At 47.8% G+C, this 18,481-nt stretch overlaps 1 protein-coding gene across 39 annotated transcripts; it reads left to right on the forward strand.

The window, feature by feature from the left end:
- The first annotated feature begins 403 nt into the window (after positions 1-403).
- Positions 404-17,165, forward strand: LOC120655636. 39 transcript variants are annotated; one of them, XR_005667655.1, is made up of 15 exons: positions 919-936; positions 1,100-1,157; positions 1,628-1,783; positions 1,856-1,942; positions 2,082-2,235; positions 2,515-2,642; positions 2,761-2,845; positions 3,164-3,223; positions 9,370-9,654; positions 10,155-10,324; positions 10,910-10,978; positions 11,063-11,195; positions 11,437-11,509; positions 11,732-11,825; positions 12,048-12,810. XR_005667655.1 is itself a non-coding variant. In XM_039933555.1 (11 exons), the coding sequence occupies exons 1-7, from the start codon at positions 902-904 to the stop codon at positions 2,841-2,843; spliced, it is 717 nt and encodes a 238-aa protein (XP_039789489.1). In that variant the 5' UTR covers positions 410-901; the 3' UTR covers positions 2,844-2,845; positions 3,164-3,223; positions 9,370-10,324; positions 10,910-10,978; positions 11,063-11,323. The 39 variants fall into 39 exon arrangements, 3 of the variants coding, with proteins under 3 accessions (XP_039789490.1, XP_039789491.1, XP_039789489.1); XR_005667667.1 differs by adding an exon at positions 10,364-10,409 and having other exon boundaries at positions 10,155-10,272; positions 11,063-11,509; XR_005667645.1 differs by adding an exon at positions 1,350-1,560 and having other exon boundaries at positions 411-936; positions 1,029-1,157; positions 9,370-10,324; positions 11,063-11,509.
- The last annotated feature ends 1,316 nt before the right edge of the window (positions 17,166-18,481 follow it).

Consider the following 18,481-nt stretch of genomic DNA (forward strand, 5'->3'; position numbering starts at 1 on the left):
GCAGTTAGGCATTATGCAGTTCCGACAGGGTTTGAGTTTGCTAAGTCATCACAGACAAGAGTAGGTTCATTGCCAAGTGTAAAGCTGATGGATGTCCCTGGCGCATACTTGCTTCAAGGATCTCTCATGGCAAAGCAATAGAGGTGAAATGCCACTATTGTCCTTCTATTTTGTACTTCCATTTTATATTGTCATACCATAAATTATGGATTGATAATAAGGATCTATGACAATTAAAATATTTTTCACCAAAATTACCCTCCATACCCATTTCACAAATCTGTACTTTGAGATTCACGTGTAAGCATCAAATGTTTGAAAACTTGGCACGCCGAAAACAATGCCTCCTCCAGTGCAATCGCGAGGGCGCGCCTGTCCCCCGTCCATTTTTTTTCACCGACGACACCGCTTACCCGCCCACGCACCCGCGCGCGTCAATCACGCCCCCCTTCTCCTTCCCCGCCGCACGCCTCGCGAAGCCGCCTTCCCCGACGCCCATCCTCCCTCGCGAGTCGCGACGCTGCCTCCCCGCGGCGCCCTCTGCCCCAACTCACGGCCCTTGCGGGGCGCCCTCGGGACGCCGCCCCGCCGCAACAGTCGGCCCTTGGGGTGCCGGCTCGGGGACCCGCCGCTCCGGCCTCCTCCTCCCAGCCTCCAGGCTATCGCGGCCCGGAAGGCGGGGTCTGTGGTCCCCCTCCCCCGCCGCGTGACCCCTGGGGTTCCATCTCGGGGCTAGGGTTTGGCCGGCGCCGCCCCTTGGCGGCGGCGGCTGCTGCCCCCTCTGGCCTCCTCCTCCCAGCCTCACGGTTGTCGCGGCCCGGACGGCGGGGTCTGCGGTCCCCCTCCCACGCCGCCAACTACGGCGAATTCCACGCTCAGGAGCCACAGGCCGAGCGCGACAATGCCGAGGAGCAGGACGACGCGCGTGAAGGACAGGTTCTTCTTCTTCTCCCCACCTTCGAGTTGATTACCCTAATCCTGCCGAATCCAATTGCTGTGACGTCTGACAAAATAATTGCGAGGAGAAGATGCATTGGCACATGTGCTACACGGGGAGAAGCAGCTTGTGATTCCATTCTCATTTCATTTTTCTGGGCAGCGCCGGAGGAGAGCAACGTTGTGGTGATCGGTGGCGGGTAACGGCGGCAACCCACCTGGTACCTTTCTCCAGATCTCCTCCAATCCAAAATCTCCTTCAATTTTGTATGATTTATTTCCCAAAGTCTATGGAGATCCCCTCGCTCTTCAGTTGCCCAAAAATCGTGTAGCCCTTCCTGGGAAGAATATCAATATGTATATTAGCATGATGCACTAAATAAACTCACTACATATTAATTCATTTGCTGGAGCTGGAGCCGTACCATGGTAATGGCCAAGAACACCCTCTGTGCCGGAGCGAGTCTGTGTGGAACTGTGGAGGCACGGAGGAGATAGTTGGGATCAAATTGCACCGCGGACAGGAGGAAGGGTCTCGCTAGCGATATACATGTACGGCGAATGAAATCAATGTCCATGGCCGCCCGCCTGCCCATGGTCATGCTAGCGAGAGAGATCTAAATTGTACGCATAATTCATTGATTGTTTAGTTTGTTCTTGATTACCTGAGCTAGCAATTTTTCTGACACAGCAACAGCAGCCACCTAAACCATCAAAGCAGAAAGCACATAGGAAACTCCCCCAGGTGATTATGGATGATAATCAGATAATGATCCCGGGAAATATGTATCAAACATGGCTGAAGGACACATCTAACCTTGTCTCAAAAAGGCGTAAAGTTAACACTGTAAGTTTGGTTTGATTAACTTGTTTCCCTTGAGATTCCCATGCCAATTCCAATAAAGAAAAATGTTTTTAGCTTACTTGCAGAATTTTGGTTTTATTCAATCAACCAAGATAAGTGATCTCATGGACATGCCCCCGGTTGCTCTAATATCTTTCTCGGGTAAGTCACCCTCAGAATTATATTATCCTAAGCCACTTATGCAGCTGTGGAAGGAATGCACTAAAGTCAACTCTGCAAAAGCTTCATCTTCAGGTCACTGCATTATTTCTAATTTTGTGTCATTTGAAGAAATTTGCAGCCTGATGGAGAATATGAGATGGAAACAGGAGCTTACCGAATGGACTTCACAGATGGCCTTGAGTGCAGAGTATGACAGCGCTTATGATACTTTGCTTAGTGACCATAGTGTTGCCATTGGATCCAGAAGTGCAAATGCCATCAGGAAGTGGAAGGTGATTGTTCACTTATGGTAATAGCAACATGTCATCTATATTGGTACTCTTAACTATGGTTATGTGATCTTTTGGCACTGAAAGAACTTGGCCATCTAAAGAATGTTTTCATTTTCACAAAAAAATCCCTCCTTTAGTATAGATGTTTGAAAGGGCAGAAACTGAAGTGTAATGTCTCCTTGATGAAGTGTCAGGCAAACAGAAAAATGTTTAGTTCCATAAGGTCCTTCAGTATCTTGGTTAGGTTCTTATAGTGCCCATGCCATGGTTATTGAGCAGGTCCAAGAGGCAACATTCATCTGGAAGAAGCTTGGGGAATCTTGATCCAGTTGATGAAGACTTTCCACTGGAGCAAGAAGTGAGGGACCTCAAGATGAGAAGGCTTTCAGATTTTGGGCAAACTCCTGGTTGGTTTCATTTCTGTCCTTTATTCGATCTGTTATTTATGAACATGTGAAACTGTTTTCTCAAGCATGTGAAAATGTTTCAAGCAACGTAGAATTTAACAGTTAATATTCGGTCTAGACCTTCTGGAAGAAACTGAACCGACTCAAACCCCATATGAGAAGCGCTCTGATCCTATCAACAAGGTCATAGAATCAATCTAGTCGTAAGTATCCTCCTAATCAATCTGTCCTATCATTCATATTTAAAGTCGAATTGGGCAATCCTCCTATTCTTAATTGTTCCTGATCTTGCTAGATGTGTGAGTAGTTTCTTGTTGATCAATTTAATATATTTTCTCATTCTTTATTTGCCAGTAAACATTTGAATTTTATGATTTACATGAGAGTATTTAATATTGCAATCAATGAAGTGGCTTCATATGCATATGCCAATGCTCATCTTGTTACATGCCCTAAGAAAAAGGTTTGTTTCGTTTCATTCCACATTTTGACAGTGACATCTGTTTTCATTCTATGACTAGCTGTTGACTATGCTGTCAGTGTTCTTGCAGTTGTCAGAAGATACGTTGGATAAAGCTTTGGTAAGCCCAATCTAGATGCCAACAACCCGATTCATTTCTCATTTTATTTGAAAATTAATTCATTTGTGTAGGCTGGTAAAATCATTGTTGTATTCATCCAAACCCTAGATGGGTGGGTATATATAGACCTATACATGGGCCTCTTAATGGGCCTCTGTACATGGGCTCAATATACTCCAACACCCCCCGCAGTCTGAACTACCAGCGCAGCGGTGTTCAAGACTGGACAACAAGAAAGCTAACATCCCCCCGCCGCAGTCTGAACTACCGACGCAGCGGTGTTCAAGACTGGACAAGAAGAGAGTACAAATAGAGAACAAATGGCAAATACCCCCCGCAGCCACAACTAGCCACCGGCTACGTTGAGGCTGGATCGAAACTCCGAGAAGGTCGAGGAGGGCAGCCCCTTGGTGAGGATGTCAGCAAACTGGGGGGTAGTCGGGACATGGAGTACCCGAACATCGCCGATTGTGACTCTGTCGCGCACGAAGTGTAGGTCGATCTCCACGTGCTTCGTCCGCTGATGCTGGACGGGGTTGGTGGAGAGATACACGGCGCTGACGTTGTCGCAGTAGACGAGCGTGCTCTTGGCGAGCGGGCTGTGGAGCTCCGCCAAGAGCTGTCGTAGCCAGGACGCCTCCGCCACGCCGTTAGCGACAGCCCGGTACTCCACCTCGGCACTGGAGCGAGAGACAACCGGCTGCCGCTTGGACGACCAGGAGACCAGGTTGCCGCCCAGGAAGACGGCGTAGCCGGAGGTGGAGCGACGAGTGTCCGGGCAGCCAGCCCAGTCAGCGTCAGTGTAGACCACCAGCTCAGCAGAGGACGAGCGGTGAAGCACCAGGCCGAGGTCCACAGTGCCACGGACGTACTGGAGGAGACGCTTCAGCGCAGCAAGGTGTGACTCCTGGGGATCATGCATATGGAGATAGACCTGCTGAACAGCGTAGGTGAGGTCCGGCCTGGTGAAGGTGAGATACTGCAAAGCGCCAGCCAGACTCCGGTAGGTAGTAGGATCAGTCACCGGATCACCCAGATCAGCAGACAGTTTCGCCTGAGTGTCGACTGGAGTGGAGCAGGGCTTGCAATCAGTCATCCCAGCCCGCTCCAGAATATCGAGGGCGTACTGCCGCTGGTGAAGGAGAAGACCAGACGGGCGAGGCTCAACAGTGACGCCCAAGAAGTGATGGAGCTTACCGAGATCCTTCATAGCGAACTCTTGCTACAGAGAGGAGATGACACTCTGAAGCAACTGCTGACTGGAAGCTGTGAGCACAATGTCATCGACATATAGCAGCAGATATGCAGTCTCATTCCCACGGCGGTAGATGAAGAGAGACGTGTCACACTTGGCCTCGGTGAACCCCAGTGTCAGCAAGAACATGGCGAACCGAGAGTACCAAGCCCGTGGAGCCTGCTTCAGTCCATAGAGAGACTTGTTGAGCCGGCAGACCATATCCGGACGACTCGAGTCCACAAATCCCGCAGGCTGAGAGCAGTAAACAGTCTCTGACAAGGTGCCGTGAAGAAACGCATTCTTCACAGTCTAGCTGGTGCACAGGCCAAGTGCGCGAGAGCGCAAGTGAGAGGACCGTGCGCACTGTAGCGGGCTTCACGACCGGGCTGAAGGTCTCATCATAGTCCACACCAGGCCGCTGAGTGAACCCCCGGAGAACCCAGCGAGCCTTGTAGCGCTCCAGGGTGCCATCAGCCCGACGCTTGTGCGTCCAGATCCACTTGCCAGTCACCACATTGCAACCAGACGGACGCGGCACGAGGTCCCACGTCTGGTTGGCAAGAAGAGCCGCGTACTCCTCTTCCATCGCGCGACGCCAGTGATGATCTGCCAAGGCGTCGCGGACAGAGCAGGGTACCGGAGAGACCCGCGGCTCTCCCTCGGTGGCAGAGAGTCGCGGCCTGGGACGCCATCTGCCGAGTCACCATGGGATGGATATGCCGAGGATCCCGATGGATGACTGGCTGGTGGTACACCTCCGGCTCGAGCGGGAGCCGGAGGAGGCGGCGGCGGCTCCGGCGTCGGCGTCGCAGGAGGCTCCGGAGCGGGAGGCGTCGACGGCGCCAGTGTCGATGCCGAACGACGTCGGTACACCTGCACTGGCTGAGCGTACCGCTCAGGCGCATGGGAAGGCACCGGAACCGCGTGTGGCGCAGCGGGAGACACCGGGTCCGCGCGCGGCACGACCGGAGGTCCGGGGGCCGCGCGTGGCGCGATCGCCGGAAGCGGTGCCGGTGCGCCAGGAAAACCTGCAGGAAAAGGACAGACAGGTAACGGTGGCTGAACCACCGGGTCAGTCGGAAACAGAGATGCCAGCTCGGGATCAGAAGAAGGTGTGGAGGTGGAGTAGGGGAAGTCCGACTCATTGAAGACGACGTGTCGGGAGATCAGAACGCGGCGAGAGGTGAGGTCAAAGCATCGGTACCCCTTGTGGTCAGGGGAGTACCCGAGGAACACACAACGAGTCGAGCGGGAGCGCCAGCTTGTGAGAAGCGGTGGCGGAGGTGTTAGGGTAACACGCACACCCGAAGACCCGAAGGTGGTCGTAGCGAGGAGGGGTACCGAAAAGAGCGTGGTGTGGAGTGGGAGCAGGAGAAGCAGTGGACGGAAGACGGTTGAGCAGGTAGGTGGCGGTGGGGAGGCTCTCAGCCCAGAAGCGCGGGGGGAGAGAAGCCTGGATCAGAAGGGTGCGCACAACGTCGTTCGTCTTGCGAATCATCCGCTCAGCCTTGCCGTTCTGAGGAGAGGTATACGGACAAGACATACGCAGCTGAACACCCCGAGACAGGAAGAAAGACCGGGAGGTGGAGTTATCGAACTCCCGCCCGTTGTCACACTGGACGGGCTTAACGGTGAGGCCGAACTGAGTGGACACCCAGGCAAAGAAGTTGAGGAGGGTGGGAAAGGTCTCAGACTTGGCGCGCAAAGGGAAAGTCCAAGAGTAGTGAGAAAAATCATGAACAATGACCAGATAATATCTATAGCCAGACATGCTGAGTACAGGAGATGTCCACAGGTCACAGTGAATGAGATCAAAAGTATGCGCAGCATGCGAAGAAGAAAGAGATAACGGAAGTTTAATATGACGACCTAACTGGCACGCATGACAAATGTTCTCAGCAGGTGCCCTAGTACATGGAACATCGGTACTACGGCGGAGCTGAGCCAAAACGTCGCGGCCGGGGTGACCAAGCCGGCGGTGCCAGGTGGTGGAAGAAGGCGTCACGGCAAAAGCAGAAGACGAAGAAGCCGAAGGCGAGGCAGCGGAAGCAGGAAGCCGAAGAGTGTAAAGGGGCCCCGGGCTGTCACATCGGAGGAGCGGACGCCGGGAAGCCGAATCCTTCACAGTAAGACCAGAGGAGTCAAATTCGATAGAACAGGAGTTGTCAGCAGTAAACTGGCGAATAGAAAGAAGGTTGTGAACCATTTGAGGAGCAACAAGAACATTAGGAAGACGAGGAGCAGAACCCACGGCGGTGACAAGAAGGCAAGATCCATCACCAACCATGATCGAAGGACAAGAGGGGTGTGGGGGTCGGACAGAAGAGAGGATACCAGCATCGGGAGTGGTGTGGAACGAGGCACCCGAGTTGGCGATCCACTCGGTGCTGGTCGGCGGCGTCAGTCCCATGGTGCTGAAGGACTGCGCCAGTGCGGCCTGGTCCCACCCCCCAGGCCAGGTCGGCTGCTGGCTGGGCTGGGCGGGCGGGGTCCAGGACGGCGCGAAGTGGAGCAGCACCGGTGAACATGGCCGCCGACTGGAGCTGAGGACGAGGCCCCCTCTCGGACCCTGGAACGGCCACATCGAGATGTGCCCTGACCATGAGTTGCTGAAGGATGGCCAAGGCGTACCTCCAGCGGCAGGGGCAGGAGCGGGAGCCGGAGCCGGTGTCGGCGCGCCCCGACGGCCCCTATCGGTACCGGTGCTCCCAGAAGCAGAGCCACCAGTGCCACCACCACCACCCCGTCGCCGGCGACGTCCACGGCCCCCCCTCCTCCGGTCTGCCCGGCGGGAGCAGCACCAAGGAGGGAGGTGGCAGGAGCAGCGGAGGAGGCCGGTGGAGTAGCAACGAGCGCGGCGGGGGTGGGCGAGGACGATCCGGGCGCGAGACCCCTGGTGATCTCCTCGAGGGCGAGGTCGTCCCGGACCTGCAGGAAGGTGGGGAAGGGCCTCTGGCGGGCGATCCAGCCCTTCAGGTGGTCGTAGGTGCTGCTCAGTCCCCGTAGGACATTGAGCACCAAGACCCGATCGGACACCGGATCCCCGAGGTCGTGAAGAGCATCGGCCATGCTCTTCATCCGCCGGCAGTACTCACCGACGGAGAGGTCCCCCTGCACGAAGGTGCGGAAGGTGGCGTCGAGCTGGAGGGCGCGGTACTCGGCGTTGCCGAGGAACTGCCCCTCGAGCGCCACCCAGGCCTGCCGCGCGGATGCTGCCGTGTGTCCTGATGAGGTCCTGAAGATCCAGGGAGATGGTCCCGAAGATCCAGGACAAGGCGACGCTGTCGAGGCGCAGCCACGTCACGTCACGCGCCACGATCGGCGAGTCGACGAGGACGTGGTCGTCGAGGGCGTAGCGGCGGAGGGTGAGGACCTGGTCCCGCCAGCGGCCGTAGGAGAAGGACGCGGGGTCGAGGAGGACGGAGACCAGGGCCCTGATGTTCTGGACGCCGGCGGCCTGGAGGTGGAGCTGGGCGACCATGAGGTCGGTCGGGTCGTACCGGGGTTCAGAACCAGCGGGCAGGGCCTGGTGGGAGGAAGAGGCGCCATGTTCGGGTCGACGGGCAAGCCGGAGGAGACGCGGAGGTAGTGCTCCGTCTCGGCGACCCGGAGAGCGAGTGCGTCGGCCGTGGCGCGCTCGCGCTCCCAGGCGAGGGCTGCCACGCGGATTCGCTCCTGGGCTGCCGAAGCCTCCGACTTGGCGGCGAGGAGGGCCGCGGCGAGAGCGGCGTCGGCCTGCTGCCCTCGGAGGGCGGTGGCGGAGAGCGGCGCATCCGCGGGCGCCATCCCGAGGACGGACCACGCGGGATCGGCGGCTGCGGCGGCGGGCTGCTTGCCAGCAACGACGGCGGCGCGGTGGGCGTCCTGCGCTGCGGCCCACACGGCGGCCTGCTCGCTGGCGTGCTCGGCGGCCGTGGCCCTGCGGGGCCCGCACCCGCGCCAGCAGAGGCCGCGGCGGGCAGAGGGCCCTGCTGGGCGGCAGGTGCGGCCGCAGCAGCCTGCTGGGCCGCGGCCAGCTGCACGGCGGCCTGCTGGGCGCGCCGGCGGCCACGGCAGCAGCGTTCGCGGCGGCTCCGGCAGCTCCCCAAGTGGCAGCGCCAGCACCCGCGGCGGCGGCGGCGGCCATGGCTGCGGGATCTGCGGCGGCGGCGGCATCACCCGGCGGCTACAGGGAGGTGACCAGGGCGGCGGCTCACGTGTGCCCGGACTCCGCGTCCGCGCCAGCTGCTGCAGAGGTGGCGGCACGGATCTGCGAGCAGGGGGCAGCTGCGGCCCAGGCAGAGGAGTGCTGCGCCGGCTGCAGGGGAAGCGCGGCAGCAGAGGAAGAAGAGGGGAGGGGTGGGAAGGAGGAAGGGGGGAAGAGGGACGGCGCCGGGAGGGGCAGCGCCGGCGGCCGGCGGCCATCCATGGAGGCCGGCGGCGGCGGCTGCAGGGTAGGGAGGAGAGAAAAAATCTAGCCTGATACCATGTAGGCTGGTAAAATCATTGTTGTATTCATCCAAACCCTAGATGGGTGGGTATATATAGACCTATACATGGGCCTCTTAATGGGCCTCTATACATGGGCTCAATATACTCCAATAATTTGGATATTGTATTCAGGAACTAAGGGACATCACAGCGACTGAGGGAGTAAAGGGAAAGCCTTTACTGCCCCTCCTTGCCGCCCCTATTGGAATTCAATCTGGTATATGTATTATTTTAACATATATGAAATTGCTTGCAAATAGAAATGAAAGGTTGAATGCTTAATTTTGTTGGTTTGGGTTGAATTTTAGTGCACACATTTCATCTTGAACAAATAAAGATTGCTGCTCATTTCCATTACAAGAATGCTATAGTATTACCATTGGTCCCCTGATTTTATAAGAATGCTATGAACATTAATTAGAATCATTTGATGTGGCAGTCAGGTAGTGACGGCGCACCAGACTGCCGACGGCTCCAAAACCAAGCAACATTCGACGACGACCACAAGCCTAGCCACTGCAGCGTCAGCAGTATTCCATTTGTATAATTTTTTCAAAATAAGGCCTTATTGATTCTAATTATTTTTCTGGTTCATTTGCAACTCTTTGATTGGATAAAAACAAGCTCTCAGAATCGGAAAATATGAGCAAGGCCCTTTGTAAAGATATTAGTAAACACTGTTTGTCCACAAGGTATGTCATATCAGGGTGGTGACTTCTTGAAGGTTTGTCTCATTCACCAATCAACAAGCATGAAATTTTCTTTTTATATTTGTTCTGGCATTTATTCCTTGACCCTGATAAGTGTCAGCGAGCAGTGTTCCTTTTCTTTTGGTTATTCTTGTGCCTGAAAATTGAGCTTACTATTGCAGTAACTTCTTAGTTCAGTCCAAAATTGATTGTTACAAATGGAATTTTCTATTAGATGAACATGCATTAAAATCTGGCTGACATGACACCTCTAGAAGAAAACTATAATGGATCATCAGGAGCAGCTCATGTATTTCTTCCACATGGAATTGTGGATGCGTTACCTCAGGCAGCCTGTGATTCACTCACGAAGCACCTGCACTTGGATAGCTTCTTGCACTCAAGTTTGGCAGTACTCTGATATAGCCACCAACAAGGAGTATCCTTTTCAATTACTGCTGTCTCTGAACATGTATAGTTTAATAGCTATATCATGCCTTGGTGTGGCACTCACCACCTATAATTGCTCTATCAGGTTCTGCAAATAGACCATCAAAGAAACGATCCTGGTTACTGGGGCCATGGATTAGGAGGCTGTAATGGCGAACTGCATTCACAACTTTTCATATCATAGATGAAGAGGCAACCTGAATGTAATATTCTTTTGCCATAAGATTTAAGAAATAGGACCAGGAGCTAGGACAGGTTTGTTTCATAACATGGTTCCTTTTCCATCATTTCTAGAATCTGAAATCTGAATGTTTAAGCAGTTGAGAATTCCAGTCTTCAGGTTAGTTGGATGTTCAAATGTGTATATACTTTAAATTGATTGCTATATATTTTTACTTCAATGTTGTATGATCTGAATGTTTTAGCTCATCTCATCAAATTTGTATTTTTAATAGAAACATGTTTAGTATTTTAAATTTTTAAGGCTTCCTTGTCTTGCTCTTGTTCTGCTAAAATGTGTTTGGTATTTTAAATTTTTCTTAGTAGACCCTTCTCTGTTGTATGGGCCTAAACTAGCCATCTTTAATAATACCCTTGTGTGCATTTGTTTTCTTCAGGTTCTTTTGAGTCTCTTAAAACTGTTATTTATTTGTGACTCACGGTTTTAGGACTACATGCATTGAATTGGTAGTACTTGTTTCAAATTTAACTTTGGGCTCCTAACTGTGAACTCTGAATATGGGTCAGTTAGTGGTCACTGTCTTTGTTATCTGGTATGCATTTCCATGCTCCTTTGTAGTTGCATTTAACATCAATTTATTTTTATTTTGCCCATTTCAGTCAATAATGGTGGGCAATCATGAGAGGAGTGAGCACTGGTAATAAGAGATCCTATTCATCAGAGGCAAGGTGAGTTATTCGATCGATATTGGTTAACAGGTTATGTTAAAAACATGATTTCTTTCATGTTACCATCTTAATGGATTGTTGCAGTGGAGTAGTGAAGTGCAAGACATTTGATTTAGAAGGGCAATAAAAAATTGTGACCGGACCTGTGTATGGAATTTGTGAGTTGGTAATTGTGACAGCCCGATGTCAGTTTTGCAAAAGCATCCTCACTGTATTGGTAATGCTTGATCTCTGTGAAATAGTGTTTGCACACTTCAGGCTTCTAATATATCTATAGAATCAAACGATGTTTCATGTCTTCCTCTCATGTGATCATAATTCATTTTGTACTCGGGTTATTTATTAGTTCTCAAAAGCTCAATAATCTGCTTTGGCCAACTGACCTTTTTTATTCTTCATATGTGTTGTTTGCTTCTGTTGAAAACAAAGCCAACTCAGCATAGTGTTCATGGTTTTAGGGGACTCGGTCTCACCCCAAATATTTTTAGCAGCACCTCCGGTAAACTGTAAGCTGATTGCAAGTTCCACAAGGTAATCAATACTGCGCACGTTTAATTTTCTCTCCCTCCCTCAATGTCGGAAAATTTATTCACACTTTGGCTATAATTGAATGGAGTAAATTGAACTTTTTGCTTTTTTCAATGCACCCTTAGAAAATTTATCAGGTTTTGTCGAGATAAAATAACAACGTTACTTTAATAGTGCTACTTGTAGTGTTTGTTTCAACTTTGTGACTAGCCTATTTTCCTGCAGACTCTTTTTGGATTTGTAAACTACAAGCACTACCATTCAAGTAATGTAAATTGTCCCCCAATTCAGGATCCTTGCTTGGAAGCTTTAGCTGCTGGTATGCTTTGATGCTTATTATTATTGCCTGCAATTGTACGTTGTTTAATGCACACCCGTCATATGCCCTTCCTCTTTTTTTGTCTAAGTTATGGTTATGGTTTTACTCTCGACTTATGCTAATCTGTTGGTTATGGTTATCTCATTGTTCTTGTGTATTTACAGATTTGTACGCTACTATCATGTGCCACCAAGTTTGCATAATCAATATAAATTTTTGCAGAGTACATTGGAATCCTTTTAAGATTGTGGTTGGGAATTTCCAGTTATAAATGGATTTTTTTTCACTGCCACAAAATGTATAAATGGCACTTTGAACTTCAGGCTGAGGTGCCAATGCTACCTGCAGTGTGTGCCAGTGCTAGAACCTGGAAACTCTGGTTGCTTCAAGAGCAGTGAAGAAATTTTAAGTCATGCCAACACCCTTTTAATTCATTTGAAATTAGTGAGGGTTGTTGAGAAAACAGACTTGGTCATAACAAGTTGTGTCAAAGGATATGCAAGGAACCAGCCATGTGGATTACGTTAAGAATTATATTTTTGCCAGAGTTTTAAGAGAGATTTGATTAATAATAGTCAATCAACTCCAAAATAATTACTTAGCACAATAGGTGCCAAGGGCAGGCCTTGCAAGAAAACTGAACAATGGCATGCTATAAAATTAAGGTAGTTTAGCTATAAGTGAGGTCCTTCTGATTTGGTCAAGCAGGATATCTATGTGGAAATTTGCAATTGACTATTGGGAACATAGTTTAGCAAGAAGTGAGGCCCTTTTGTCTGGCTTATGTGCCTTTTAGCACACGTAGTTTAGCATTAAGATCCTTGTTTAGCAAATTCTTTGAAAATATGTATGTATGCATATCCAAAATATTTTATTCTTACCATTACCCTCCTATATAATTCTTGCGATGTCGTTAATGGGTTGCATGTATGTATGGTCATGTACATATGATCTGTATATCTCAAAATTTTCATTTTGGATTAAATTTGTATCGAACAATGTATTAAATATTGTATCCACAAGATGTGGCTATGAATAAATATTTTTTGTAACATAATTTTTTTATTTGGTTTTTCTAAAACACGTGCGTGTCGCACTTGCAGAGGTTCACTGGAAAAATGCAAATCTTGTATGACATTGTGTGCTCCTTTGCATTGAATATTTATTTGGTTTTTTAAAACACGTGCTTGTGGCACATGCACAAACACTGTTTTAAATATAAAGTGGTTATTTTCTAATTTTTTAAAAATATGTAGGACCTATGTTAGAAATCTCTTGATTTTAAAACTACTTGGAAGGATCTCCTTGTAAATAACCAAATAGTTCTATCAAGGTACCCAATTTATGCTCACTGACTTTATTTGCATGAACAGATGAGGCCGTGCCAAGCTTTGTACTCTGTTATTTGTTTATTGAGACAATTGGCGGATGCCTGGTTACAACATAATGGAACTGGGGAGGGATAGAGTCCGGAACGAAGTTATTCGGGATAGGGTCGGAGTGGCACCAATTGAGGAGAAATTTACCCAGCATCGGCTGAGATGGTTTGAACATGTCCAACGAAGGCCTCCTGAGGCGCCGGTGCGTAATGGGGTTCTTGAGCGGGTCGATAATGTAAAGAGGGGTAGAGGTAGACCTAAACTGACGTGGGATGAATCGGTTAAGAGAGACCTTAAGAATTGGAATATCTCTAAAGAGATAGCTTTGGATAGGAGCGCTTGGAGACTAGCTATCAATGTGCATGAATCTTGAACTTATTTCTTTCGGGTTTCATCTCTAGCCTACCCAACTTGCTTGGGAAAAAAGGCTATGTTGTTGTTGTTGTGTTGTTGGAGTTCTATTGTAAAAAATACTCCGATTTTCCTTATCTTATTAAGTTGATGTTTTTATTTCCAGTCTGGATTATATGACATGGTCAAAAATTTCAGCTCTTGAACCTTAGTGTTTTGCATTTGACTCTGCACCTTATGTCAAGTAAACCCTTTTAAGTATTTGGTATGAGACAAAATGTGAAGGTGTTTTCTCCAATTAAAACAGAGGATAGCTTGGACTTTTGAACTTGTCATAGATTACCCTTTGGAAAAAACAATAATAGTCATTGATTGATTCAAGTGTGAAAATAGGTATGCAGCATTGAGTTATTGACCGTTGAAATGATGATTAATATATGCGAGAAATTTGTATGGCCATCTTAGGGTGCTTATTTCTATTGTTTTTTGCAAGATCTTGGTGAGATGGAATACTTTATGGGATGGCTAATTATTTGTTGAAAAGAAATATAAGCTTCATGTTATATCAGAATTCAGATGACAAGCAAAGTTCAATTCATACTCTATTTTGTTTAATGATTTCATTTTATAGCTATCTCAATTTTCCCTGGATTTGACGGATGCAAAGGCTTTATGATTGGTTCCCTGTACTCAGCAGTAGGCCTGGCTCGTCTGCAAAAGGCCACTCCGAGCCAGGCTCCTGAGATATGCAGGAAACGGTTGTTTTCCCCAGAGCCTGGCTGGTGCCATGTGCATCCGAGCGCTCAGGCCATCGTGCAAAGACCCAAGCAGCAGGTCTGCTTGCAGCTATAAACATGCTAGCAATCACTATCTCCTTGCACCAAATGGAAGGTCCTTGCACCTCGGGAGCCTTTCCAGTGGTGGCTTGCATCGTTGGTGCGAGCCAGGCTCGACAACAAAGGAAGCAATCATGCGCTAGAGATCGTTTTGGATGAGATCTACTGTTATTGACTTTTTTTTTTGAGAAGGAAGTCAAACAGGACCTGACCTGGCCATTGTTTGGATGGCTGATCTGCTGGGCTGGTTGCTGATCCGCTAGGCAGGTGGCTGATCTCGCAGACCCTGTGCTCCCTGCCGTGCTGGCTCATGCTCGCGGAACAGTGTTGCCAGCCAGCCAACCAAACAAGCAATTAGATAGTTGTATAGTACAGTGTTATATATGAACAAGCATATATGAAAATGATCTCATAAAAGATGTACCACAAAAATGTTGCACTTCATAAATGAATTCAGTTAAAGTATTAATATCGAATACTATTTTTGTTTTTGAAGAAAGTTGAGTCTTAAGGTTACAGAAATTCAACTTCTATATTTATGTGGTTATTGGGGCTTGACATTTCTTTTTTTATTGAATAATTTTAATGCGTGTGATACTAATTATATATTCTTATATGATTTTTTGAAAAACACGTCCTTCTCATACATATATGTTATTTTCTATAAACATAAATTTTATTTCACCTGATTTTCGAAAAAGGCACGTACACCCTACTAGTTATTGATAACATTTTTTCGTATTTGCAGATCAAAGTATTGCCTGCAAAGCACAATTGTCCTACTACTACTAAACTGAGAGAAGGGAAAATGGCAACACAAGGCTGGTGTGCAGATAGGTTAGGGGACTGGTTGAAGAGAAATCCAACTAAAGGTCCAAAGGATTGCAAGGACAAATTAGAGGGGGGCTATGGTATCAAGCTCAAGTACTTCAAAGTATGGTCTGGTATGAAAGTAGCACTAGAGAAGATCCATGGACAGTATGAGGAGAGTTTTCAGCTTCTTTTCAACTGGAAAGCTCATATTGAACAGTCATCACCTGGCAGCATAATATAGATAGAGTTAGAAAGGGTTCAGAAGAAGCAAATGTTTAGGAGGATTTTTGTAGCTCTTAGACCATGTATTGATGGATTCCTAGAGCGATGCAGGGCATTCATAGGTGTTGATGCATCCAATTTGAATGGCAAGTATAGAGGATAGTTGGCATCTGCAACTGGTGTAGATGGGCACAATTGGCTTTATCACATTGCATATGCAATTTTTTATAAAGAGAATGAAGACAACTAGGTTTGGTTCATGGAACAACTGCACAAAGCCATTGGAACCTAGTTATTTGCACAGATGCCTATAAAGGTTTAGAGATGGCAGTAGGAGCTGTATTCCCACAAGCTAAAAATAGGGAGTGCATGAGACACCTGACCAGAATTTTATGAAGCAGTATACATGTGATGTCTTCACTAATCACTTGTATCCAGCTGCTAGGAGCTACACAACTGGAATGTTCCAGGGGCACATGAAGAAAATATTTCAGTTTGCACCTGACACAGTAGAGTATCTTGAGACACACCACAGTAGAATATGGTACAAATGTGGGTTCTCTGAAAACAACAAGTGTGATTACTTGACTAATAATGTGTCAGAGAGTTTCAATGCTCAAATAAAGAAGTTCAAGGGTTTGTTGTTGCATGAACTAGTGGAGAAGCTGAGGGAGCTAATAATGGAGAAGAGGTACTTGAGAAAGAAATTGGCTAGGTAGTGGCTAGAAGAAGGAATTCTACCTAATGTCATGAAAGATTTGAATCTGATTAGCAACCATCTCAAGGTCATAAAAGTGACAGTGAGTGATGATTATATAGCTGAGGTTACCCTTTTGGACCAATGAAACAACCAGAAAAGGCATACAGTAGACCTGCAGAATCACAACTGTTCTTGCAGGGAGTGGCAAGTAATTGGGAAGACATGTAGACATGCTCCTGGATATTGTCCAATAGAGGGATAAAAATTGAAGACTCAGTGGCTAGGTTTAAGAAAGCTTATGAAGCCAAAATTGAAGGAATATCTGATAGGTCCCAGTGGCCTGAAGTGAATCTTGGTTTCAAAGTGCATCCACCATTATTGGGTAAAGGACCAGGGAGGCCAAAGGTGCAAAAGGATTAGAGGCTGCCTGGAAAAAAGGGCCACAAAGAAAAAGGTTAAATGCAATAGATGTGGTGCGCTAGGCAATTTCGCAAAAAACATGCAAAGATGCAGAGGTTGGTGAAGATGGTGAAAGAGGGATAAACAGGAACAAAAGGTAAGATTTTTTTTGGCACAAAATGCATGAAATAGAAGCATCAGTTACTTCATGTCCACTAACTATAATTGTTACACCATACTTTTAGAAAGAAGTCCACCCAAGATGATGCTGGCCCCTCACACGTGAAGAAACTGAAGAACCAAAAGAAAAAGAAGGGTACCCCAAAAAGAAGAAGACCCCTGTAAAGAAGAGATGGAAGAGGGCAGAGGAAAACCCAGCTCCCACTATTGTGACTAGCATCAGAAAACTTGTATTTGAAGGCCAGTCTACTTGAGAGTGTTGTGTTATATGCTCTCTACTGCTTTTGGGACAACAACTTGCAAGGTTATGTCATGCTTTTGGGCACAAAAACTTGTAATGTGTCTCCTCGTGCTTTTGGCCACAAGAACTTGTAATGTTTGTGATCTGGGTACTAGAATTATGTTTGTGATTTGGGTACTAGAATTTCTATGAAATATTTGTGAAATGGTTGTGAGAGAATTCAGTTAAGTGATGTCAGAATTCTGTTAAGTACTATTTGTGAACCTTACATTTCTATCATGTGCCACCTATGGAACAAACAAGTGATGTCAAAATTTTCTGTCAAGTGTTGGTTTCCATTTTGACAGAATGGACAAAGTTACTGCCAAAATAAAGGGTATAAACATAGCTCAGATTAGCCAAACATGCTGCTGAATACAAAACATATATTTCACATAAATATAGCTCCAATTACAACCAAAGATAACATGAAGCTGCACTCTAAGCTAACACAGCTACATGGGTCCCCTGCTACATTACATGTAGCTTCATTTCTTCCAACAACTAACATTGCTACAAAGTCAGCAAAATCAACAGCATTGCCCACCACAATTGGCCTAGTACCCTTCCTGAACTCATCCATCAGTTCTTTCATTTCATTCCTCAGCTTGCCAATCTACAATTTGATGTCACCAAGTTGCATCTTCAAATCAAGTGCAACAATATTCAACCCCCCACTAACCTGCTGCATTCCTTGAACAGCATGATCATGAGCCTGCCCGACCATTTGAATGTGCCCAGAACCACAAGAACTGTCAAATATATGTGCTTGATTATCGCGCAAATACAGTTCATATGCTGCCTCAAACCAGAATTTACCACACTAGTTGGAGCACCGGTAGTAAATGTTGTCATTCGTGCTCTTGTATTTGCCAACCGGCGCCTGGTATTCGGGGCAGTTGATGAGAGGGAGAGCCCTTCCCCGATGTGAAGAGCTTGAACCCTTGGTGGCCATGACCAAGGTTTAGGCGGAGGCGATGTCGACGTCGATGGCAGAGGTGGAGGCGGAGGCGTGGGCGGAGGCGGCGTCGATGGCGGGGTGGGGTGTTGACGCTCCTTAGAGCGCCAATTTATGTACCGCAAGCGGACGGATCGTGTAGCTTTTCCCTTAGAGTATTCCCCCAAAGTTTATCAATCCACGAAACAAGTGTATTACTATGCTTAACTAAGCACTAATGATGTTGGTAAAAGATCTATATTGAGTGATTGAGTGTAAAATAGATCTAATCTAATCAATCTAATCTAATCTAGACTAGTGAGCAATGATAGGTGTGTGCACAAGATATGAAGAGCATTTGTCCATAGGGTCTAGGATCACTAGAGATGTAATCGCCAAGCAACGAAGAACGGATCTAATCTACCAAAGGTGTGTTCCAAGATCAAAACATTTCCTCCCGCATACTGTCACTACACGAGGATAATCGGTAACGAATCAACAAGAACACGATAGTTGATGTAATCTAAGTAAACCATGCAAGAGCAAAGCAAACCCAAAG

This window comes from Panicum virgatum, chromosome 1N, assembly GCF_016808335.1.
Source record: "Panicum virgatum strain AP13 chromosome 1N, P.virgatum_v5, whole genome shotgun sequence".
NCBI classification, from domain to species: Eukaryota; Viridiplantae; Streptophyta; class Magnoliopsida; order Poales; family Poaceae; genus Panicum; species Panicum virgatum.